Genomic DNA, 26558 nt, shown 5'->3' with positions numbered 1-26558 from the left:
CATCCTGCAGGAGCCCAGCGGCCTGGTAGCAGCTCGCCCCCCCCAGCCCCAGGACGGGTGGGGAGGCTGTGCTGGGAGCTGGAGTGGAGCCGAGGCTGCTTTTTTTTTTTTTTTTTTCTCTGAAAGCTCCTGCGGCTTCCCTGAGCCTATGAAATATGAATTTTTATTCCTACCTAGGAGAACTTTTACAATCTTTGCTCTCTCCTGTGCCTGAAGAAGGGTGCCTGTGCCCAAAATCTTGCAAATAAGGAAGATCTTTTGCAAATATTTAGTTGGGCTAATAAAAGATATCACCCTTGCCACAAGTTCTGATTCCTTAACTCTTGGTTTGTTACCTTCATCAAGCCCTTCTAGCAACAGGGTAGGAGTTCCCTGTTACAGCAGATGATTGTGTTATGTATGCCCGCTCAGTTGAAGAACTCCAAGTCACGTCTTAGGAAAATCCTCTATATCAGTTAGAAGGACAGAATAGCAAACAGAGCATTGTGCCTTAAGCAGACACCACCAACATTGAAGTCAGTGGTTTATGTAGCAACACTTCTGTTGGACTGGACATCATAAGAATTCCTGGCAACCAGCTCCTGAAGCAGATCCTACTCCCAACTTGCTGACAGTCACTGTTCTAGAGGTGGGCAGAAGAGATGCATGGACACCTTGAAAGCTGTTTTGAAGAAAATGTGGTATTAACATCAATACTTGGGAGACTGAAGTGTTGAATCCTCCTCAGTGGTGCTATGATGTATGAAAAGGCATTGATCATTTTAAGCAAATGCGCCTTGCTGTGGAGGCAGATAGATAAGAGAGGCAAAGGGAAAGAGCCATTACTTAACATCACCAGGATCTACTCCTTTCTTTTAGAACTGTTTGCCATGGCCACAGTCAGACACGTAGATCTTGGATCAGTCTCTCAGTCATCTGACTCACCCTATTTGCTGACTTCCCTATTACTGGATGACTGTCATCCTCATATCAAGGGATGGCTGATAATGATGATACTTTGTTTTGATCTTAGTTGCCCAGTAGATCTGTTTTTCTTTGTATTCCCTCTATGGGGTCTAAAGCTTCACCCTTTGGAGAAGCAGTTTTGGATCAGTTTGGATCAGTGATCAGTTTGCTTTCCCAAAGGAGTTGCTATCCATCCCAGGGTTCCTCCTTGAACAGGAGAGAACAGTCACCTCTTATAGGGGAGTTGACATTAAGCAAATGTCTGTCTAAAACAAATACCCAGCATCTGTGTGGGGTGGGGGGGAAGAATCTTGAGATTTAACATAAGTGAAAGTTTCCCCAGGCATTTCAACATTTCAAATTTTGGAGTCTAAAGTAGCTGGTCACTGCAATACTTAACTTCAACAATGAAGAAGGATAAAGAATGTAACTTTCTTTTTGGCACAGCATTTGTGAAATGGGTAAGAAAGAATTTCTTTGGGCCCAAATCTGTCCACAAATGTTGGCAATGCAACATATCAGCAGGCTGGCTTAGCTGTTCCACTACACATCCTAAAGAAAAAAGCCTCTGTCTGCACTTATTTCATCAGACTTGCAGGATGTTGAGATCTCTAATAGACTTTTGGCACTGCCTTTATTCAAAGCCAAAGTATCTATGTTCTAGGGTAGACTCAGGGATTTTTTGGTTAACAGTAAGGGATAAAAATGTTTTTGCATTTCAGATTCTTCCAAAAACCATGAATAAACCAGAGAAAACAAATTATTGAAGCCCCATCTTCCTTGCAGAGAAACCAATATATGGCCCTGACTTAGTAGGCATGTATTCTGGGTCTCCTGAACACCTTGTGTACCACTAAAATCAGAGCACAGTGACTTATCTAAACTCAGTAATCTCAGCAGTGTATCCTTGTAAGTATGGCTTGAGAGGTGGTTTGGTAGATCAAGAGCTATCAGACTTGAGACAAAATGGTCAACATTGAAGAATGGTAACCAAATCCATGGTATGACAGACCACAGAGAGCTTTCTCTTTATAATATTATCTGGTATTCATTTTCCTCCCTTGATTATTTTTTCCCCTCCCCTCCAGTGATCAAGAGAGAAATTTATTTGGTTCTTGTCATCTCCTTGAAGGAATCTCCTTTTCTCTGTTCCCTGTCACCTTTCTTATTTGGTAAGGATTTTGCCAGGTATATTGGCTTTTGTACTGGGGCTGGCAAATTGTCTTCCATATTTAATGGTCTATGGAAGATCTGTTTTTTTTGGGATCATCTCTCCTTGTGAAAGGTATTTTAGAAGGTAGTCTGACTTCTGAAGTCTAAGTTCTGCTAAGTGGTAGGTCGATAAGTACTTGAAACAAAAGTCACACGCTCTGTAGTTCTTCCACTGAAGGTGCCATTTCTGCTTCTGATTCTGTAACCATTCTGGATGAAGTAAATTGCAACATTATCTGGACCCTTTTTGTCCACTACAGAATTGATCGTGAGGAAGTAGTTCTAGTTTCATGCCAAAAAACATTTCCAGCTTTCACATTAATCACAAAAAATCCCTACATGCTTCTGACCCAATCAACATAAGGGAAGGGAAGGAATTTGTTGGAGCAGCTGTGTCTTTATTGATCATCTCCATTGATGTGAAATTACACGTCACCTGAAAACTGTGGATTTGACTTCTGATATGTAACTTTTGGACTTTAAAAAAAATGTTCAGTCTGATTCTTTTGGCAATTACTGTGTAAAAGAAACAGCTTTCTCCTTATAACTGACATGTTCCAACACATCCAAATAAAACATAATACATACTTGCCTTGAGGAGGAACTGAGTTGAGATGGCATTTTTTTGGCATTTTGCCAGTTTGTAAATTTTTGTTTATTATTTATTGATACTGAATGGCTATAGCTATATTTTGTTTCACACTTGCAGAAATTGTTCTGTTTAATAACCTCTGCTAATTTGAAATGGATAGCTTGTGAAACTCTGTCTACAAAGAGGGAAAAATGATTAACAATGTTTTGTTTTTAAGTCCCTTTGTGTATGGGGAGCATTTTTGAAGTGTAATGGACTTTAACAGTGTGGTCAGTTCTACCTATAGCTGACCTTCCTAAGATACCATCACAATACCACAGAGTCAGATTGGTAATGTGATACATTATTGTAAGAGAACTTAGTGCTGTGCACTTCTGTTTTAGGAAGTGTTACACCAGTTTATTTGAGTATCTTAACAAGAAGCTAAGATTATGACACTATTTTGACTGCACTAATGTAATGCTCTATTCTTGGTAAATTTACTTAATTGACAATAACTGGTGTTTTCCATCAAATGTGAAATATATTATTCTTTGCTGCTTGTAGAAAACATTCTGAAAAACCATTATGCGGTGTCATGAGCACAAGATTTGGGAGATCGTTTGATGTGAATACTTCAGGCAAATAAAGTTCACATTTATTTTTTTTTTGTTGTAGTTGAAAAGTGAAATCTGTACCTAATTTAGGTCAGTGATTGAATTCGCGCCAACTCTCAGAGGACCAGGACGTCAATTTAAACATGGAGCACAATTTCATTTCACTGCATTAACAAAGAATAATCTCCTGTAAAGCATGCTAGTTCTTCAAAATTTACCTTGTAGTAGCCCAGTTCAGTTCCTAGTCATTTGCCAGTAGAAGCAGAGGTTAGTTTTACTGCCTCCTACTTGTAATCCAGGCTAGTAGAAGTAGTTGCATATGAAAAAATTAGATAAGATTGGGTCCCCATTCATGACTTGCCACTTTCTTTCCTGCCCATATTTCCTTCTATGATCTGTATAGAATAGGGCCCATCCCTCAAGTCACATTCTGTCTCCAGGATGTTATGCAACCAGAAGAATAGAAGGTTGGCATTTCTACACCTCCATATGTTTCAGGATATCCATGCAAAGATGTACAGGCTTGTTTGTTACTATTTATTGCTCAGAGAAACCTCTTGGCACATGTACCCCTCTTTAATAGAAGAGGATTGAGTGTGACCATGAGCTTTTGAATCCCTGAACAATACAACAGAGAGGGACTGAGGATCAAGCACTTATTCAGGTTTTCTGCAGATATGTGATTTGAAGTTTTACAAGGGAATTATACTATGTCAGGAGAAAAATTAGAGAGAAACTGACATTTTTCCAGCCTTAGACTCCACTTGTATTGAACTCTTGGAGGCAAAAGGGGGCATAATCTAGGCCAGTGATGCTCAGTGTTTTGGCCCCATGGGCCAAATGAATGGGATGAGGCCAGTCCAGACTGGGCCCTGTGCCACCCTGTGTACTGGGATTGAGCCCCAGGGCTATGCACCATTCCCACTGGCCAGGATTGGTTCTTGGGGCCCCTCACCACCTCCATCTGGCTGGGATTAGGCTCAGGGAGTCCAGCTTCCATATGCCATGATCAGGGTCCCTATCACCTTTGTACCCAAACTAGTGTGCAGATTTGTGGGGAAACCTGTAGGCCAGATGACATGGCACCAGGGGCCAGATCTGGCCTTTGGGCTGGAGATTGAGCATCTGTTGGCATGTCTACATGAGACACTTACTGCACATTACCCTAATAACACTGCACAGTAGCGTGGCAGTTAAAAACTATGTTAATAGTCTACTGCACAGTGTTATTAGGCTAATGAGCAGTACGCATCACAAAATAACCATGCACTGGTGCTACTGTGCAGTAACTCTAGTTAATGCATATTTACTTAATACTTCATTAAACAAGAACTAAATTAGATGCACAGTAATTAAGGCACATTGATGAACGCGTAGATGTGCTCCCTGTGATATAGGCATTTAAAATGTCAAACTTAACTCTGTCATCCATAAGTAAGGATAGAATGATCTGGAAAGTATTTCAGAGGACATATTGCCAAAGTAAGCTTTAGCTTGCACACTCATTGAGGGTATCTTTTTGCTTCACTTTAGCTATATGCACATACTTATTTTTAGCACTGCAAAATGCATTAGCTGTAGCAACAGCTGATCACAATGCTTCAGAAATATGGTGGTAAAAGCTGATCAGGTGGTCTCAGCCATCTGATCAGCTGTTGCCACCACTGTAGAGGAATGGAGCAGCAACTCTGACACTTGCTTTCCACAGGCTGTCAGGGAGATAGCTGCTCTCCCTTCTTCCATTCCCACCTCCCGTCTTGGAGGACGAAAGGAAGAATGGAGCACTCTGGGATACTGAGGGTCAGGGACACCTGTAACACTAGATGCCACTATCTGTATGTTATATGTGGCACTATAAAAGGTGGTGTTAAAAGTTTGAAACAAGAACTGTATGTGGTGCATCTGCCATCTTTGTGGTGCTACAAACAGCCTAACTGTATACCTACTTGCTTTTTCTCTTACCGTAAAGGCACATATAGTACTGCAATGGTAATCTGTGCATATAGCCTTAGCCTCACCATGCTGTAACTTGTGGGTAACCTGTTAAAGGAAGTGAACAAGGCATAGCATTCCTAGAAAGAAACACTATTTGATTTTAACTGTTTTCATTGTTCTCAGCTTATCACAAATGGGTATGTGCAAGGCTTGTAGTTAACAATTCTTGTCTTTCACAAAAATGCACCTCCATTCTGCATTACTGCTTCTGTTCCCACTAACTTTGAAGGGATATTGTTAATAGTATCGTTGTCATTTTTGAAAGCATAAACATTTTTTAATTAATTGTTACTTATACAGAATATGTTTTTAATGAGATGATGGAATACCTCATTTAAATCGGACCTGAACAAACTGCATGAGTTGTTTCAGTTGACAGCACTTGATCTAAATTGATTCTTACTGGTCAACATTGAATTGATGAAAAGTAGAAGGTAATGTTCTGGGTAGATCAGAATTTGTCTACAGAGTAAAAAATCAAAGGGCCAATGTTTCCAAGCACATATAATAATTGGATTATTTAAAGGCCACTGTTTGTTTAAGCTTTTGAAGTGTGAACTCTTACTTGATGTATGACCTTTGGAAATCACATAAGAAATAATATGCCAGGAATGCCTATTTTAAAACATTATAAAACCTTTCTTATGGGTAGATCAATGCATGTTAGCACAGCTGGGTTGAAACTAGCTTTCAAGAACTAGCAGAATGTTCTTTGTTTACTTTGATAAGCCACATCAGTTATCATCTCTTTCTTTCTCTCCCCCCCATTGATTTTGCTTTCAAATGTTATATCTTGAGAATCAATTATGAAGTTCATAAAAGGGAAGTAGTTTGTAATTTGCTGAATTCGTCTCTTGATTCAGATTTTATTAGCATGCTGTTCAGATATCTGCTGCACAATTCTCCCATTTAAAAAAAAAACTATTATGCAGTTACACTTCTGCTAGGTGATCCATCCCGAAATGTAAACTCACGATTTGCTTTTTTACACAATACATAAAATATATCTTGCCCTGAACAGGAGATGTGCCTAGAGAAGTATGAGCCTATCTCCAGGCTATGAACCTAAAGTTAGAATTGTCTCTGATCTTCTTGCCTCACCAAGTCCTTAGTTTTGAATCAGATTTCCAGAACTAAAACAAAAGCTTTCACACAGGTGTTGTGTGTTGGCAACAAATATACTTAGAAGTTTATCCTAATGAGCATTCATCTTTAACAAAGGATTGCTTTTATTTTTATGGACCACTTTATATATGTGGACCACCGTGTGTGTGTGTGTGTGTGTGTGTGTGTGTGTGTGTGTAAAAGAATCTGTATGTGGAATAATTACTTTTTCCTTTTGACAAAAATAAAAGCAATCCTTTGTTAAGGACAAACTTCTAAGCATATTTGTAGCCAACAGACAACACCTGTGTGAAAGCTTTTGCTTTAGTTCTAGAGAGAGAGAGATTTAGAAAAAGGGGTTTTATACCTAAAGAACTACGCAATCAATATCCTTAAAAACTGCTGACTTCTAGCGCCATAAATCTGATAAATTGTTGCTTCTTGTTCTGAGATATAAAAGAATACCTATTCTATTTACTGTAATTTCAGAATCAACCTGGCTTATTGATGTGTATAGGCAGATGTACATATGCATGTACAACCTCTTGTATGTGTGTATATGCATACCTGTGTGCGATAGGTACCTTTTCTTAGCTGATGAACTGTGGATTGAACTGAGGACCTCCAAAGATAACAATGAGGTGCAACAGCATGCACCAAGTTCTTTCACTGGAGCTGTATCAAATGTGCAGTCTATTTAGTGGGCACAGAAAGGGACTCAAACCAAATGTACCTGTGGCCAATATACATGTGTGTGGTTTTTATAATATTTTACAAATTCCTATTAATGTCACCTTATTAACCATATAAATGCATTTGTTCGTGAATCTTTACAAACATTCTGATGAGCATCGGGTTTTTAGTTCAGTGTCGTGGGCATAAGCCATCCAACTGACTCCATATTACATCTCTTATTAAGAAAATACTTGAGGTAGGATGTATATAAAATTAGTATACAAGTGTATGGCTGTTCTATTATATAAATGGCTAAGAACACCTGTTCTGCCATGCACTTTGGTCAAACTTGTCTTGCATGTTTTTAGTGAAACTACTGTTCAGGTGCCTTTGTATCTTTGCACACTGTATTTCTGTATTCTGTCCTCACAATAGAGAGTTGAGATTTGTATTAATGTAAGCAAATTTGTTTTAATCCAGGTTTATCTATTAGATGGAATTCCACTGATCCTGGACAACTGCAGCATTGATGACAACAACCCCTGTATCCTTTAAATGAAAGTCTGACATAGTAAATGTTGCATGTTCTTTTATAACATAACATTTTTGCTTTGTTATGTAAAGGAGCATTAATCATTCTCATAAAGTTGCTTCTTATATTCTGTGCCATTGAAAAGGTTATTACTTTTAGATTTGTATTAGGGCTTCAGCTTCAGTGATCGAGCTTGATATAATGGTGTGGACATTCTAACATGCCTATTTCTTAGACTGTAATTACTACTAATCAGCTAATGCTTCAAGAAATCATTATAAATTGCCTTACCAGGAAGCTGCTTTCATATTAATACATTTCTGTAGGGAAAGAGTATGAATATAAAACAGAAATAGTGTAACTGGACTTCCTTTTTAATAACTGAATCCTTGACCTTTCCTCGTTTTGCTCAGTTTCTTGATATTTTGTTTATGGTGTTCCTTTTAGACTGAAATAGAAGTTGGTGAAATGCATACCGGCAGTAGAAGAAAATGGAATTTTAACAATTTTTAACAGTTGTAAAAAGAGAACAATATCCCAGTTTGCAGTTAAAGAAAAAAAACAAGAGGTATATTTGGGAACATGTAGGCTGAGCAGCATCCGGAATTATAGATTCAGGAAGTTTTTTTAAAGTGTACAAGACATACTGCTGCTGATGCTTGACTTTGGCTTGTGCATAGGGCAGGGCCTATCACAGGGGAGCAGGAGGGCCATTTGGCCTGGGCCTCTCATTCACAGAGGGCCTCAAATTTAGACTTTTGACATTATCTCCAAATGATGTTATACATACAGACACAGAGATACACTGACAGGATTGAAAGAAGATGTTCATCATACAACTTTAAACTTGTGTCCCATTATCGGGTCACACAGCCTGTAGTGCACTATGAATTCATATTTTTTTAATATACCAGGAGCCTCAAAAAATGGAAGTGCCCGGGCCTCTCTCGACTTGAGAGGGACTGACAAGTAATGAGAGAGATAAAACTGTAGGTGAAATTCTGGCCCCATATAAGTCAATAGGACCAGGTTTTCACCCTGTGCAAAGTCTGAGACATGTTACCTGGTACCATGTAAATCAGTAAAACCTATTCCATGGTCAGGTTGTCAGCAACTAAATTGGCACCCCCACCTGGGTTAGCCTGGGTGAGGAGGGTGTGTAGACACCCAGCAGGACTAAAAACAAGACCTGTCAAAGAGCGGAGAAGTTCCCTTTGAGCCCACAGACATCCATACCTGGAGAGGAAATGGGTGCTACCAGGTCACTTTGCCTGAAGAATCACCAATGATGCAAAACAACTCAACTAGTCTCAGAGTGGAGGAGGGTTGTTATAGCCTCTATGGTGCCCCAACGGTTGCAGCAGCCTTCAGACTGGACTGGACTTGACTTCGTCTGTTCAGCAAAAAATGTAAGCAGTTGCTTAAATTAAGGCGTTTGCTTAAGTCTTCTCATATGGCATAGTATTTAAGAACACAGCTAAAGCCTTAAGTACTTTTCTGAATTAGGACCTAGATGAAGCTAGTTTGAATGACAGTTCAAACAGTTCATCTTTTTTTTCTAACATCCAAAATATCCCTGGTTCACTGTTAGCACTCTGGATGTAAATTCATAGTAGGAATTTGAACTAAGACCATATTTGGTCTTTGTAACTGACCTTGTAGTTTTTGCTTCAGTTGACACACAACTACTGACCTGAAGTAAGTAGATAGCAGCCCATCAGTTTTACACCCTTATTGAATCTGACCAGTGGCAGAATACTTGCAAACCCAAGAGACATCTGACAATTTGTATAACAAAAAAAACAGTAGCTGAGTCAGTTAATGATGCAGGTTCTTGGGGTGGTAGAGAAATTCTGATATAAACAATACATGTGATATGTTACACAAGGGATTTTATTCCAGGACTTAAAGAACAGCAGTAGTAAAGTTCAAGAGAATTAATTGCTTGAGGAAAATAAGTATAAAATACTGAAAAGATTTTCAAAGATTGTTTTGTCAATTTGTTTATGATCAGCACACAACAAGTTAGTAATATTGTTACCTGATTGTAATCTCTTCAGAACTGACTATGCCAATTACACAGTTCCTACAAATGTCTCTGGAAATCAAACTGCTATCCTCAACTAAAAAAAAGGCTGATCAAAGAAGTCCTGATCAGATTTGTCTGGATTCTAGAATACCATTTGATTTTCTGTGCTTTTTAATAAGCTTAGTTTGGTTTAACAACTTCATTTTATATTTAAAATATACCATTAGCAAGTATCATGATCAAGTAAAGAACAAAGTTGTGGCAAATTTTTAATTTTTATCATTTTATGCTGCACAGTATCACATGCACATAACTATTGAAGCTTAGAAGAGTAGAATCATGTAGGGTAAGATAATAACTGTCCCTTACGGTGCTGGTTGTCTCCTCTTCCAGCCAGTGGAGCTGAATAAGTATAGGAGTAGAATAAATCTGTCCCAGTTAAGGTAAGGGAGTGGCAAAGAAACATTTCCTTTCTTCTCTGTATTTTTCTCTGACACAGCAAGGGGCAAAAAGAGAAGGAGTTGTGACTCAGAGTTACAGTTCCTTCCCAGTGGAGCACAGCTATGCAGTGACTCATAGTAGCATCTCTCTTACTGGGTGAAGTCTGTCAGAGTATGGACAAATTCAGTTACAGTACTGAAAATTTTCAGGAAAACATTTCTGCCTTTTCTTGCCAGGGCTCTTGCAGTGGTAGTGGGAATTCCCTAGTGCTAGTCAAAAGTCCATCCTGTGCCAGCCCTCTCCACTGCTCTGAAGGTTAAGGTGAGGGTACTCCCACCACCGCTTGAACAATCTTGGGATTTTCCAGGACTGTTCAAGAGGCAGCAGGAATTGGTCCCACCATTTGGACAGTCCCAGTGAGAGTGAAGACTGTTCAAGCAGCTGCAGCAGTAGGGTCTCAGCAGGTCTTTGATAGTTTTCCACTGGGCAGACCATCAGGGAATCAACTTCCCTTCCTCCTTCCATCCACCTTGCACAAGGGGAGGGAGAGTGGAAAACTGAGACACTGTGGGGTCCTAGGGCTCCCTGTCTTGTTATGGGAAACTGAATAGGTATTGCATGTGGTGCTAGGAAGCTTCACTCTCCACCAAAGTTTGTAATAGTTTGTGGCAGAATCATCATGTCTTTGTCCAGCACTTTTTGTATTGGGAAAAGAGTGCATGCATCTCCTGACATAAATGTAATGCCTGTCCATGGCCTCAATCTGGTTCTTGCTGAACGAGGACAAGAAGTTTGAGGCATTCACAGCAAAGAGGTCTGATGTTACCATCTTTAAAGGAACAAAAATAAAAATAATGGGACTTTATAACATTTTATCTGGTGTAATATTTCCTACATATTTTGATTAAGGTTGGGTTTGTTATTTAATTTTATTTTAAGGCTGTAGCTTATAGACATTTTAAAGACTTTCTGGAGCAGCAAAAAAGACCCTGTATTTGGTATTCATGATCTAGCAACTATAGAAAGAACTTCCTTTAATGGGAGCTTTCTTCATTTACTTTAATATATACACACAAGGGGGCAGTGTTCAGGTTTTCATGGGGATATTAACCCTCTGTTTTCTGACTGGTGAAACTATCGTTTGAACGTTAATAGAGAAAAGGTAGTTATGTTAAGTCTGAAGTCAGGCAGAAGGCTAATGTTGGTTTAACCGTTTCTCTCTCCTCCCCCATATTATTTGGGATGTGGTTCTGTTCTGCAGTTCTGCTATTCAAATGCATTTTTACTAATGTGCAAAATTCAGCTACATTTTTCTTTAAAAAACAGGCAGAAAATGAGCAAGGCAAAGCATTTGCCTGCTAGGACAAATCTTGCTGACCTTTTGATTCCCTGGTTTTGATTACCATGCCTACAACTAGGTTTTCACAACCTCTACTTTTGCCCATTTTTGTCTGTGTTTCAGTAGTACAGAAACAGTCTTTCCTTACCTCAATATGTGCATAGCCATGGTAGCAGGTCTCTTTCAGATGGGAGATTTGAATTTGGTTGTTTTATGAATCTAGTGTCTGGCTGAAAATGTAAATTTATACAGGTTTTCCCTGCTTTCACTTATAAGGATTTCACTACTTAGGTAGACACGTCCAGTCACCTCATTTATTCATCCTTTGGCCTAGGGCATCATTTAATGCTGTTGCGTAGCATGAAATTAATGTACCCCCTCCTCCTGTAACATTCCACATCTGTTGCTTTCATTCCCAGCATGTCTCATCTTGAGAAGCAAGAGGAATTAGTTCCTGGTCTGCTGCTTCATAGCACATTCTAATACCTCTGGGCACTAAAGCCCAGATCTTCAAAAGTATTTATAAATATAACATCCCATGAAAATCAATAGAAAGTTAGGCAGCTATATGCCTTTGGTGGTCCAGCCCTAAATCTCTGTCCTATTTTTTGATCAAAAAGTGTAAAACTATTTTATCTCCAAGTTATACCAATCTTTTTGAGAAGAAAATTAGAGCCTTCATTTTTTTCTTTTTTCTTATTTCTTTGTTTGGAATAAACCGGTTTTATCTTGTTTCTGATCCTTACTGAGATCAGAAAGTTGGACCTTTTAAAAAATATTGCTAAAATTTAAACTTCAGTCCAGCACTGACACATTTTGTCTAGCTTTCTTTCCTTTTTTCTATTTAAAAACAAGTATTTGATTAAGTATTTTGTTCTAACAGATTTTTAGGCTACCACAGAACTTAATTTATGATAGTTTATGGTGGTGTTGCGTTTATCCTGTGATTACTCTGATCCTGATCTATGCAATCTCAATAAAATCATTGTCCAGGATTACTTGGGGTTCAGAGTTCCTTTAAAAAAAAAAAATTAAAAAACAAAACATTTCCTCCTAGGTTTCAGAGTCATATTTCTCAAAAAAAAAATTTGGTTGAGCTTTACCATAGCGATTACACAGGGATTCCTTTAATAGAGTAGCTTTTTAGACTTATAAGTAAACATGGTATAGAGCAAAAGTGAGCAATTATTTTGGGTAGAGTGCTGCTCAACAAGGTTTGGTGAGCTTTCAAGAACCACATGGGTAGCCCCATCCCTTGACAGTTGCCTCACCCCCTGGTCTCCATCTTGGGACAGGGAGTCCCACTCCTAACCCCTAACCTTTGCCATCAGAAGTCCCTCCCCTTGCCCCCTGGAAATACTCCTTTTGGGAAGTGGGGTTGCCATCTTAGAACCAAAAAAACCCCAAATTATACACTTAAAGTCAAACACCTACTATGACCTATTTAAATTTTATTACAAAGAGTATTTTTGTCATTTATGTTTGTGATGATAATTCAAAACTAAATTCTTGGTCTTGTATATTCTGGGGGTGTGTGGTGGATGTGGGTGAAGGGGTGTGTGTGTGTATGGTGGGGTGTCAGGGTGTGAGGGGAGGTGACTGTGTGGGTGGGACATAGGGTATATTGGGGAGTTGTGTATATGTGGGGGTACAGTATGAGTGTGTGGGATTTGTGGGGTGTGGGGGCCTGTCCCCTGCACTCCCCCTATGGAACAGCAGTAGCAGCAGCAGACAGGAGCACTCAGGGTGCTCATGCCCAGTGCAGGTGCTGGTCCCCAGCAAGGGCGCAGCTTCAGCCAGCACTGCACATCATTGCAAGGAGTGCAGCTTCCACCAGGCAATGCGTATCACCAGCACTCCTCGCACTTGCCAGGCATGGGAGGGAAGCCTCGGGTGCTGGACCCGGCTGCCTTCCCCACCCCCCAGGGGAAGGCACCTGGGGCTTCCATTGCCTGCAATACAGCCCTGGTGGGGAAGGCAGACAGCTCCAGCACATGGGGCTTCCCTCCCATCCCATGCAAGTGTGGGGAGTGCTGGTGATAGAGACAGCCTGGAGGAGGCTGCACCCCTCACCTTGATGTGCAGCTGTGGCCGGAACTGCACCCCACTGGGCACAGGCACCCTGAGTACCCCCATCTGCCACTGCTGCTGCTACCACTTGCTGGGGCTGTGCACCATGGTGGGACTGTGGGGGGGGGGGTCCCCACACCCCCCAACCTCCCTTACACCTACATGCTGCGCACCCGAGCTCCATGTTCCTGCCGCCCACCTTGGGCATGGGCTCCGCACTGCTGCCAGCCCCAATAGCCATCTTTATTCTTAGATTTTCTAAATAAATTATATGCAGATTTCTTTTGACCCCATAGAACACATTCTGCTCAAGACCAAGCAGCTTCATAGCACACCTAAAGAATAAATAAAAATAAAATAAAATAAAAGTAGTTCCAGCCTGATTTGTAATGCTGCTGCTTGCAGCTCAGTTAAGATATTAAAGTAGCTTTACCCTTTTGCCTGCCACTTTGGAGGAGCAGTCATTCTAAATTCTCAAATTAAGCAGTTCTTAAAGAATTGCATTGCTAGCTAATTTTTCTATATACATGCCAATATCAAAAGTTAAAGAAAAGTTATTTGCAACTGATGACTGTCCATATAGATTTGTATTTCTTGCCCATCTGCATGGTTTCTTTTGCATCTTTGCACTAGATCTTTAAGTGGTATAAGTTTGTACAGTCCCATGCAAATGAAATATGGCATCTCTATCAGGCTTAGTTTTGAAAAGAAGCTTCAAGTGAACTGGGGTTGTGGCTTCATGTGGACCTTGATGTACAAAGGTTCTGAAGACTTCGACCTCCAGAGGACCTGTGAGGACCAAGTTTTTTCTGCTTCCTTAGGATTTTCTAGCATGGCATCAATGGCACCTGTGTATCTTAAATTGATAGCACATGTCCAGGTACTTTCAATTAGGCAGACCTGAAAATGAATTTTCCTGTTTGTTACAAGGAATAATCTGCTTACTGAAAATTGGGATCAATTTTTTTTTTTTTACTAGAAAGATGTGCTTTAAGGTAAATTTGAAGTTTAGCAAATATTACACTATTCACAGGAGACGCATCTACATGTGCACTTAATGGGCAGCAATAAACTCCGGCACATATTGTGCCGGAGTTTATTGCTCTGGGGCACCACATTTGAATGTGCACCGGGGACTGCAGCATGTTGAGCCAGGTTGGAGCAGCCCTGGCTGGTAGGGGACCCAGGCAGTAAGCCCGACTCAACATGCTGCAGAGGCTGGCTGGCTGCTCAATGAGGGGCTAGCTGGCAGGCAGCCCCTGCACTGAAGCTCCTTTGTGCCTCAGCCAGGCCCATCAGCATCTATACATGCATTTCTGCGAAGTAAAAAACTCAGCTGTAGGATAGTGTTTTGTGTACAAGCACTAACTTAAGGTTGTGCTGATTAGTTTACTCCTTCCTAATATCACTGCATGTGTAAACACTGAGACATTTACTGCAGAACAAATTAGTCAACTGCGCAGTAAATGTCTTGTGTAGATGTGACCAGGGACCTCCACAAAGTCTAGCAAAAACATTGCAAATCACAACTTCTTACGGACTTCTTTTGGTAGGACCTATGTGAAGTGCTAAAATGTATTCAGGAACCCTTGATAATTTGTTGAATTAGCACTGTAATTCTTTGCAATATGCTCTCTGGTTTTGTGTTCTGTTTCTGGCGTTTAGAAACATTAGCAATGTGCATAGTACTCTTCATATTTTAGCATTTGAAAAAAAAATCAACGTGTTCTTCCTACACTTACAGGGATGTGTTCTACCACAGCTGATCTGTTTTATTCGGCAAATTGTTCCCCTTGCCTGTGGATTCCCCTCATTTCTTCCTGCCCCACACATCTTTGCTGGGATTTGTGCCAGGTCCCATGCTGACCCATGCCTCGTATGAAGGTACAGGTCAGTGTGGGCCCTAGCCCAGAGCAGCATGAAGGTGAGCAGCAGCGTGGGTCCTGCAGAATCCCTGACACCCTGTATGTCCATGCTGGGATCCATGCCGATCTGTGCCTCCATGTGAAGCATGGATTGGCATAGATTCTGGAAATGGGTGCAAGGTGGCATGGGACCCAAAGCATTCCCAGCACCCCATGGGTCCACTCTGGGACCCATATCAACCCAGGTGTCATATCAGTGCAGGTCCCAGCATGGGGGCACCAGACTATATGGGTTCTAGCATAGGGGCATGAGGTGCTTAGGATTCCCCAGGTCCCTGCTGGGACCTGTGCAGGCATTCCCTGCTTATGGAGATGCACCCTGTGAGGTCCTGGGGCAGGTCTCTTAAGTGGGGAACCCTGATTTTCCCAGCGTACAGAGGTATGCCCTGAGATTCCCCAGGGTCTCTCTCTGTAAGTGGGAAAAGCCAGACGTGCTCCTTGGGTGTGAGGGGCCTGATCCTGCACAGCCAGGAAATTCTTGTGCTGAATTGGGCCCCTCAAGCCCCTGAAGGCCATGTCTGGGGCAGTTGGAGAATACAGGCAGCTCTGGGCTGCCCGCGCTCTCTTGCCACAGAGCAAATAGATGCCCAGTGCAATACAATGGCACTGTTTACCCTACCTCTTGTTGCAACCACTGATGTGGCACAACAAATATTTATGATGGCACAAATGTCACATCAGGCAACGTCTGTTTCTACCCTTATGGTAACCACTCTGGTTGCTTTGAATATTTTTTACATTGCATAATCAGGTTATGTAGCATGCTGCTTCCAAAATTCTGTTTCCAATCTAAGAATGTAAGTGCAATTTGATACTGATATATTTCACAATGAGTTAAGATGTCTTCAATGTGCCCATGTGAAAAGTCTTTTTCAGAAGGTTTGTTGATGTATTGAATTACATCTAAGTCCAAAAGTAACTCTAACTTGACCTTGGAGGGAGTGTCTGTATCATATTACCTGTAGTATGGCAAAGTTTTCTATAGTCAAAAGTGGAGCAACACTTGAAGGAAAAACAAGGGCTGCTCCTATATATATATATGTGTGTGTGTGTGTGTATGTGTGTGTGTGTATGTGTATTATGGATAATCATACAGCTGCCCACTTATGAGGAACAAGAATTGGCAGTGTTAGCAAAAGGGAAACCTTAAACTATTTTAGAGCATGCTTATTTCTGTGGTTGCTCTGAATCCACATACACAGGGCCATTAGTTTGGACAATGGATAAAAATATAGAACTAGGCTTCTACCATTATATTCAGTCTGGTAGTCAGAGGTAGATTCAAAATACTTTTGACTTGATGGCAGCAGCTAATATAATTGTGGTTCATGAAACTTCTGGCTGGAGCTAGGAGAAATCAAGTTGCTATGGTCTACAGCTATGGCAGCTTGTTTTTGTGAGATGCCAGAAAAGACTTTTGGGGGAACTAACAGCCATTTTACTTTAGAGTTGTAGAGTGCAACCTAAAACAGGCCACATGCTGTGAAAAAGCCTCATCGCTGTATAGAAGCCAGTAAAAAGCAAAACTGTGATTTAATATTTTTTGAGAGTTAAATCATCATATAGTTGAGCTTTTTTCACTCCACATGAGTATCTTGTATATGTTGGCAAGAAAATGGCAGCCTAATGTTACCTCAGCAATGGTTGTTTCTGTTTGAAGTTTCCTGCAAATGCTGTCAGTACATTCAGTAGCTTCAGGTTTGTTGATTGTATTTTCATAGGCATACACAGAACGATATTGAATTTGATATGTTTTAAGCACATGGTTTAGGTTGAGGAAATGGTGGTAATGCTCCTAAGTGCTGCCTTATAAACCAGGATCTGTCCATTTGAAACAAACTCTTCTCCTCCCCCATTCCCCACAACTTCCTCAAGGCTCTGTTGGGCTTGTTTTATTCTATGGGTATGTCTTTAGTCTTCCTGGATTTGACTTGTCTCCTTGTTGCAGCTCTGTATATTGTTTCTGTAGTTGGCACCTTTTGTCATATGGTTGGTTGGCTTTGCTGCTACCCTTATTCTCCAGCACATATAATTGTCAGTATTGTGGTGTTCCATGCACTAGTGTTGATTGGCATCACCCCCTCTGTAAGCTGCAGACACTAGGTTGATTATGATTCACCAGCGGTCATGGCTTTGAGACAGTGGTAGCCTGAGGCTGAATAAAACCTAATGGAAGAAAGGTAGCCCAGAAAATGGATTAAGTTAGGGATTGTGCGTTTGGGGTAAGGGTACCAGTGAGAGCACAAAATGACAATTGAGTAGCAGCCAAGCAATATAAGTGGGACTGGGTGGGAAATAAAAATGGCATCAGCCAAAATAAATAAATAAACACTTCCTTGTCATCCAACTTTCAGCTAAATTCAGCTCCGACCTGTGAGATTTTTTTAAGATGTAGAAAATCTGGAAGTTTTTCTGTTCTGATGTTGCCTGATGTGACCTTTTGCCATCATAAACATTTGTATGACAGCAAAATGTCAAGCAAATAGACATTCATACAATTTGTTGTGCCACATCAGTGGTTGCAACAAGAGGTAGCGTAAAACAGTGTCATTTTATTGCACTGGACATCTATTTGCTCTGTGGCAAGAGACTACCTATCCTAATTCCAATTTAAAGACTTCGGCACACATCCTTCATTACACATAGATGAGCTGATTAATCCAGAGTGGAATTAGTGCAGAAGTTTGACCATTTCTTGAACTAGAACCTCACTGTTCCCTCAGAACCAGGGCTGATTGCTTTCCCTCTAATGGATAGGCAGTACTGATACACTTTTTTCCCCCTGTGACTTCCATATAATTGCAAGCCCATAGTGAAATAGCTTTTGGGGGCCAGGCAGCAAGTATTGTGCTATGGTCAGGCTGGGTAATTAGAACTTGTGGCCACACTATCAATTCTTCCCCCACTTCCCCTTCTTAGTTGTAGTGCAGTTCTATGTTGGGGGGAACTGCACCACAGCTGGGAGATCCAGGGAGGAACGGTGGGGTGGCAAGAAGGAGCAGCAAAAAAGGTGTGGCTCACTTCCAGCTACAAGATGCATCTGTGCTACAGCCAGGGAGGAGTGGGCTAGGAGAAGTGGCAGTCTGGGTACAACGCCTAGCTGTTTGACCCCAGAGCAAGTGCCAAGAAAGCCCCCCTGCTCCTGATGGGCTGCCAAAGCTACCCAACCCATGTTGGACCAGGTTGTTCCAGCTTTTTCAAGGCTGACAGCTGTTTCTTATATGATACTGAGCAAGTCACTTTAGAGTATGACTTGCTGAAGCACCTAAGGGAATTAAGTACCCAGATCCTATTGAAAAATGGAGCTGGGCATCTGTCCATCTTCTTCAGGTAACTTTGAAAATCACACATCTCTTTACATCGTTCCAGCCCATAAAATGAGGTTAGTAATGCTGCCTTTCTCCAACTTACTGTCTTTGCTTGTTGAGGTTGTAAACTTTTTTGGGCAGTACTATAACTTACTCTGTATCCTACCTTGTACAGTGAGACTATAACTTTAATTGTCATACTGTACAAGGCAGTGAAACTATAACCATGACTGCTAGTGGCAGAGCTGTACTGCTACCCAGCCTGTCTATACAGTGGCAGATAGAGGAATTACTTTCATGAAAGTAATTCCATGCAAAATAAGCAGGGGTAACTGATAAATAAGCAGTTACAGATCAAGTATTGGCAGCACCACCAGGATGTGGTAGGGACAGCATATGGCAATGTATTCTCTCCTGCCTGCCCAGCTCCCAGCCCTGGGCCTACGAGTCCTCAGTTGTCATAACAGCCATAGCAGAAGTGTTCACAGCATAGCCCTATCAGATTCTACAGTTGGGACACGATCAGATTGTACCAGATCAACAATCAGGACACAAAAAGGAGAATGGCAGAGCAGGCAGAAGAAGATGCTAGAATCAGAACAGCTGCAAAGGCAGATGAAGGTTTCAGCAGAATGAGATCTCCAATTGTCTTGGCCATCTTGCCATTGGATCAAGGTCCCATTCTGTCAAGAACAATGTGGAAGCTGATGTGCAGCAGCTTCTCCATGATAAAAGACATCACACAGATATCTTACATGAAAAAAGCTTTAGCACATTTTTCAAGACCTTCAGTGGCCAGCTAGTGATGACAGGAGCAGGATTGTGAGGCCTAGAAATTCCTAGTCTTTAGCTGGTATGAAGGGAGCAGTTACAAGAAGGTCATCTAGCACTTGGACAAGGCAGGAGTGTGATTCAGCATTTATACCTGAAACTTAGGAGCTCTCTTAAGGATCCACTCTGATTACCCTACATGGAGAGGGGACTAGAAAAGGTACCCTAAACATAGCCTGTATACCTTCTTCCTCACTGGATAACTATGTCTAGTGGGATCACCTTTATTGTGGTCAAAATTAACAAAGACATGCAATCAGGACCTGGAACATTAGGACCCTCATGGACAATCCTAATAGGGAACGCCCAAAGAACCTTAGCAATTGGAGCTCAGAAACCCAAGTGACACAACATTGACATTACTGCCCTGATCAAGACCAGATGAGCGGCTCAAAGAAGGAGGTGATTCAACCCTCTTCTAGAAGGAGTAAACCGGAAGGAGAGCACCAATTTCATGGAGTTAGTTTTGCCATTAAGAATGAACTCGTAAACCAACTCAGTGCATTCCCTTTCAGAATTAATGAGCATCTCATGTCCAGGAATCCAGGTTTTCCATTTGCTGCAGAAAAATGCAAATGTTATCCTTTAAAGGAGAAAAATGCAGGAAACTCTGGGTTTCCCCTTGCAAGCTGGCAGAATTCTAGCCTACAAGGGGCTGGTTGGGGCTGGAAGGAGCAAGATGCAAGGGGTGCCAGGTGCACAGGTGTGCATGCACACGTTCATGTGGCTGGGAATGCAGCCCTAGGCAGCAGTGGAGAGCAGCTCCCACAAAAGAGCAGCTCTCATAGGGAGAGGGGGTGCATGGGTAAGGTGGAGGGGCAGATTGAGGCAGTGATGGTCACAGTAAGGGGGGGACTGGGGCAGAATTAGCAGCTGTGGCTGGGGCATTGCCCAGCTGGAGCAGTGCCTGTGGCCAGGACAGGAATGCGCAACTGCAGGGCTCAGCCAGGGGGCAGCTCAGTGCATGAGACCTGGAATGGAAGGACATGGCAGGAAGGATCAGTGCTGCCATCACCAGGAGCCCCATACCAGTTGTGCTGCCATGACAAGGCACCCCTTGCCCACTCAGCAGCAGCAGGCGCAGTGATGGTATAGAGTTGTGCCCCCCACGCTCCCCTATTGCTGCTGCCAGGTGAGCAGGGAGATCCTCACCATGGCAGTGTGGCTTGCTCAGGACTTCTGGTGAAAGCTGCACTCAGCTTCCCTACCGTGCTCTGCCATCCCACGCTAGGCCCTACTCACTAGGTGGTAGAAGCACCCAGGGAGAGGGCAGCAGGGTGGGGAGCTCTAAGCCCTGCGGCAAACAACCTGCATCCTCCCATTGCCCCCACCCTCCCATGAGCTCTGCTCAGCTCCACTCTGGTTGTGCTGCCTGTGGGAACTCAGCAGTGGGCTGCAAGCAGCCCATGGAGCAGCAAGCAGGCAGGATGATCCTGTAACTCTGGCAGCTGGGGGCCCCCTCTAGTAGGGTTGGGGCAGCAGGGGCTACAGGTAAGGAATTAAGGGCACCCGTAGGGTTGGGTAGGTGTGGGAGTGCTATGGGCGAGGGGCACCATCAGGGCTGGGAGGTTGCAGGTTGAGAGTGAGGGGCACTAGGGCTGGATGGGTGGGTGGGACCTATGGGTTGGGAGTGAGGGGCACCAGCAGGAGCAATAAAGCATTGTATTCAACTGATACATAGTGGCATTTAATTTTAATCACTGAAAAACATGGATATTGGGTTTTTAAATCAGAGACTTTGGAATTTTTTTAGCAGCAAATTTGGGATCTTTAAACAGAAAACCATTCCTTCTCATGACTGCATCTCAAATTGGCAGGGAGCCAGTATGCTACTGTTTTCAGCATGTATGTCCTGACTCTCAGTGCCAACAAAGAAATGAAGGGAGAATTCTCTGCCAAACTCAACCAAGTCGTTTTTGATGTTCCAGAGGAAGACGGGCATATTCTTTTTGGTGATTTCAGCACCAGTGTCAGAAGAGATTCAGGTCTCTTGGCAAGGAAGGAGGGGGGAAGTTAACTCCAGCAGCATCCTCCTCTTGTCCAAATGTGTGGAACATGGACTTAGAGTCTCCAACACCCTGTTGCACCAGAAAAATACATCATGGCAATATTCATGATCCAGGCATTGGCACTTGATTGACTAAATCATTATTCATGTCTGGCATTGCAAAGATGTCTGCATTATTCGAGCTATGTTAGGAGCTGGTGATTACTGGACTGATCACCAACTCATTTGCTTGTTAATATCACTCAAACTAGCTCCCAAATGATGGCCACAACAGAAGCAATGCTGATGGAAGATCAGTGTTGAAGGGCTTGAGGACCATTGGGAGACCTCTTCCACCAGTGCCTAAATGAAAAACCTTTGAATTCCAATCAACAAGAATGGGAGAATGTCAGCAGTGCTTAGAGTGCCTTCAAGTCCGCCATCATCAGTGCCTCTAAGAGACCCTTGGATTATATACCAGGAAATACCAAGACTGGTTTGATGAGAATGATTGGGAGATCCAAAAATATGTCAACAGAAAGTTCAAAACCTTTTGTGGTTGGCAGAATGATACCAACTCCAAGCAAAAGAAATTGAATTGCCAACAAGCCAAGACAGAGGTCAAAGAGAGGACCCACAATATGAAGACAAGGTGAAGGAGATGTAACATCTCACTGACATCTATGATATGCTGTTTTTTCAGTGCCACTGTAACAGGGTGATGCCAGGGCATCCACAAAAAAAATTTGCCATGACCCTGTTTGGAACTGTTCACCCCACACTTGCCTGTCATGGCTTGTTGTCTCAGTATATAGACTGTGGGAGGCTACCCTGATCTTAGTGGTGTGAACTGTTCTTATGGTCCCAGCCTTATGGGCCATCACACATGGCTCCAACCTCCACTACACCGTGTCCCATGCCTTGCAGATGGCATTACAACAGTCACGTCTGGTTCATGTCAATCCCATACCATCCCTGAGCTGGGCTGCATTCCAGCTCATGCCCCAATTGGGTCACACTTAGTTGTTATGCTCAGTTACTCTCTTGTCATGTCAAGTATGTCACATCCAGTATGTTCTACTGTCTTAGCTGAGTCTAACCCTATCACATCTGGGTTCCTCCACTGTCTTGGCTGGTTCTGGCCCCCCACCAGTCCTTTTCCTCACTTGGGTCATTTTCTGGGCCATGGTCTTTAACTCTGGCCCCTCTATTCCATTCTCAGTTATCTGCAAACCTGCCTTCCTTTTCACTTCTCACTGGCCTGGTTCTACTTACTCAGGCTCTCTTTACTCAGAGTGGCCTGGCTCTGCCTGCTCAGGCCCCTCTCCACCTAAAGCAGCCTGGCTGTACCTGCTCAGGCCCTCTCCACTTCACAGCTGCCTGGCTCTGGTGTGCTCAGGCCTATATCCATTGCCCTTGATCTGGCTCTGGTATATTCAGGCCCTTCTCCAGGCCTGGCTGTAGTTTGCTCAGGCCTTTCTCATCTTTGGGGACTCTGGGCACTCCTGGCCAAGACAGGGGCGATGCATAGGAGGTGCATGTTCACCTGCTGAGAGTGCTGGTGCACCCCCTGTCAGGCTGCACTCCCTGTTTTGCCAGTAGGCAGGGGGGTAGGCAGAAGCACCAGTGCCTGCCCTATGAGCACTGGCCAGGGAGCGGGGCACACAGCAGAAGTGGCCACGCCGCTGCCAGAATTGGCCACTGGAGTTCTGGAAGTGGCGCGACCATTTTTACAGTGAGTGAGATCAACTACGGGGGACCCCCCCGGTCAGAGGTATTGGCCGTCAGGGGGTGCCCCCCCCCAGTTGCTGACTGGTGTCAGGATGGGCACATACCCCCCTCCCCCAGCTCAAGAGGCACCAGACAGACACCCATGGGCCCAGATGATCTCTGCCTGGCCCCTTGTTTTTCTTTCAGGGTATGCTCCCTTAGCCTTTCCCCTCCACAGGATAACCCACAAGGCAGTGCGAGCTGAGGCTTTCTGGCGCCCCATACTTGCTCCATACTTGCACAGGTGTGGCATTTTCTGGGGGCTGCCCAGTCCTACCACACAGGCAGTCCTACCACACCAACCAACCCCAGCAGGGTGCAGTTTTCTGTCACACCCAGGATCATCCTATCAGGCCACCTTGATCTCCTACTTCCCTAGGCCTCCCCTGGAGGTGTACCTTTCTCTTTTAAAAGTGGAACTCTCAAACCCTAGCTCTGCCCTGTGCTCTTACCACTCCAAATCCTGTCTCAGGCCCTTTCTCCTTAGTCTCACTCTTCAGGCAACTTCCCAAGTCACCATCATGCAGGCTCCAATGACCCTGGCCTCAACCTCTCTGCGTTGGTCCCACTACATCGGGACCTCTTGGCCTCCCTGATGCCCTGGCCCTGTTAATGGCCCAGTCGGGTTGCCAGACCCTCTGTGGCACTGACCACCCCTTTCGGTGGGCCTCATCCCTTCAGCCCTTTTCTGGGCCCTGGCCCCTGCTAGGCCAGTCAAGGTTTCTAATGCCAGTACACATAACCATCTGCCCTCTTTCCTTCTGAGCCCTCCTCTCTGAGCCCCTTCACATTACTCCCTCGCTGCTAGACTTACAATCCCCACCATGCTCTTCTCTCCCTCCCTCAGGTACATTCTGGCTGGGCACTACACCTTCTGTGCCCTGGCCGTAGCCTTCAGGGCCCACTAAATCTACCTCCATGGTCTGCTGCCCTAGCCAAGCTCTTGGCCTAGTTCTCCTAAAGCCACTGATCCTTCACCTCACCTAGACTGTGCCTCTGGGTCTCTTAGGCTTCCCTTGGGGCCCTGATCACCTGGCCCCTCCCTCATCACAGCCTTGGCTGAGCTGGGGGCCTACACTCTGGGTCCCTAGGAACCTCCACCTCCCCAATAGTTCCTTTCTTGTCCTCCAATGGTATAGATGGTCTACTGGAGCTGTATTCTCCTCCCACAAGTGCTGCCCTCTCTGCTCCTCTGCTATGTCAGCCCTTTTGCAGTACTCAGCCTGGACTTGTGCCCTGACTAAGCCCAGGCTCAGTCAACCCCTTCAGCAGTCACATGAGGTCTCCTGATTTGCCCCAGCTGCCAGCTTCTTAGTCTACAGACTCTCCTAATGGGGTTAGCCTCACCTGCCAGGGTTTCCACAACTTAGCTGGCTCCCTTAAAGTGGCAGGCACATCTAGTGCCCTTTCTCAGCCACCAAAGATATCTAGGGTTTGAGCACTTGGGGACCCAACCCCCTTGAGATGTAAGGATGGAGGAGACCTGATAAAGGGAAGGGGAACCATCAACGCCCATTGGAAGGAGCATTTTAAAAGCTTTTTCAATTGAGACTATGTTTCTCATGAGAGTGCTCCCAATTCCAGCCCCATAACACCCAGTCAGAGACAATCTCAGAATCTATCCAGCCTTTGACAAGGTGAGGAAAACTATCAAGCAAGTGAAGAACAACAAGGCATCTGAAGCAAATAAAATCCCTGCCAAAATCTTCAAGCAGGGCAGAGAGAAGCTTACATCACTGCTCCATGCCTGTATCCTAAGCATCTGGGATGAGGAAATCCCAGGTGACCTCAGGGACACCATTATCATGACAATCTTCAAGAAAGGAAACAAGTCTGACTATGGAAGTTACAAAGAGATTACCTTTCTGTCTGTCACAGGAAAGATCATTCCAAAAGTCATCCTGAACCTTCTCTTTCCACTTGCTTGAAGAGCTCCTCCCAGAATCTGTGTGGGTTTAGGGCAACAACCAACATGATTGTCACTGCTTGTCAGCTATAGGAAAAATGCCAGGAACAACATAAACCTTTCTATATGACCTTTGTTGACCTTGTGAAAGCCTTCAGCTCTGTCAACCAAGAAACACCATAGAGGATCCTTCTGAAGCAAGGATGCCGACTGACATTCAGCACCATTCTTTCCCTGCTCTATAACACTATGTGAGCGATGGGTCTCAGTAACAGATCTATCACAAATCCCTTTGGGGAGTTAAGCAAGGCTGCATCATTGCTCCAACACTCTTCTCAATTTTTCTTCCCACAATGCTATATCTGACCACCAGCAAGCTTCCAGTCAGAGTGGAGTTAAACTACCAAGTGGATGGTAAACTGTTTAATCTCAGATGACTCTAAGCCAAAACCAACACCACCCCAACCTCAATCACCAAGCTACAGTACACTGATGCTGCTGCAGTGTGTGCTTACTCAGAAGTAGACCTTCAGGCAATCATCAATATCTTTACCAAGGCATACAAGAAAATGGCACTAACGTTTAACATTCAGAAGACTAAGGTCCTTCATCAGCAAGCTCTTAATGAGTAGTCCCCAGTCTGGTAATTCAGATTTATGGTGAGACTCTGGTGAACATTAAGTATTTCCTGTACCTCAGAAGTCATCACGTGCAGAAGGCTGACATTGACTAACCTCTAACATCACCTCAAATGTGCAAGTGCAGCCTTTGGACACCTGAGGAATTGGATGTTTGAAGATCATGGCATCAGTTCTGAAACCATGTTCAGGGTTCATCAAGCAGTCATGACCCATACCTTACTGTATGGAGCTGAGGTATAGACAATATACAAGAGACACCTCAAGTCACTGGGGACTGGGCATCAATGCTGCCTGCAGAAAATCCTTCAAATCCAGTAGGAAAACAGGCACACCAACATTAGAATCCTCTCACAAGCAAACACCATGAGTATAAAGGCAACAATCATCTAACATCAACTTTGCTTGGCCAGCCACATCATGTGGATGCCTGACTCCAGGCTGCCAAAGTGAGTGTTATTCTCCCAACTCAGTCAAGGCATATGCTCAGACAGAGGACAGAGAAAGTACTTCAAAGATGTCCTCGAGGCCATCTTGAAAAAATGTAACATTGACATCAGCACTTGGGAGACTATTGACCAGGACTGCCCCAAATGGAAGAAGAGTCTGCTGCAAGGACCTCAGTCCTTTGAAATCTCATTACAACAACATGATATGGAAAAG

General features: G+C 43.4%; 1 protein-coding gene across 2 annotated transcripts in view; it reads left to right on the top strand.

Moving 5' to 3' along the window:
* The window catches only part of ATXN10 (ataxin 10), a 216503-nt gene that overhangs the window by 162818 nt on the left and 27127 nt on the right, over nt 1-26558 (top strand). For both annotated transcript variants that reach the window (XM_019544286.1, XM_019544287.1), the window contains exon 10: nt 7600-7663. In XM_019544286.1, the coding sequence (XP_019399831.1) occupies nt 7600-7663 (64 nt within the window). The remainder of the gene's footprint in view (nt 1-7599; nt 7664-26558) is intronic.

Source organism: Crocodylus porosus, unplaced genomic scaffold (assembly GCF_001723895.1).
Source record: "Crocodylus porosus isolate Cpor-Errol unplaced genomic scaffold, CroPor_comp1, whole genome shotgun sequence".
NCBI lineage: Eukaryota > Metazoa > Chordata > Crocodylia > Crocodylidae > Crocodylus > Crocodylus porosus.
This window is presented reverse-complemented; position numbering and strand designations above follow the sequence as displayed.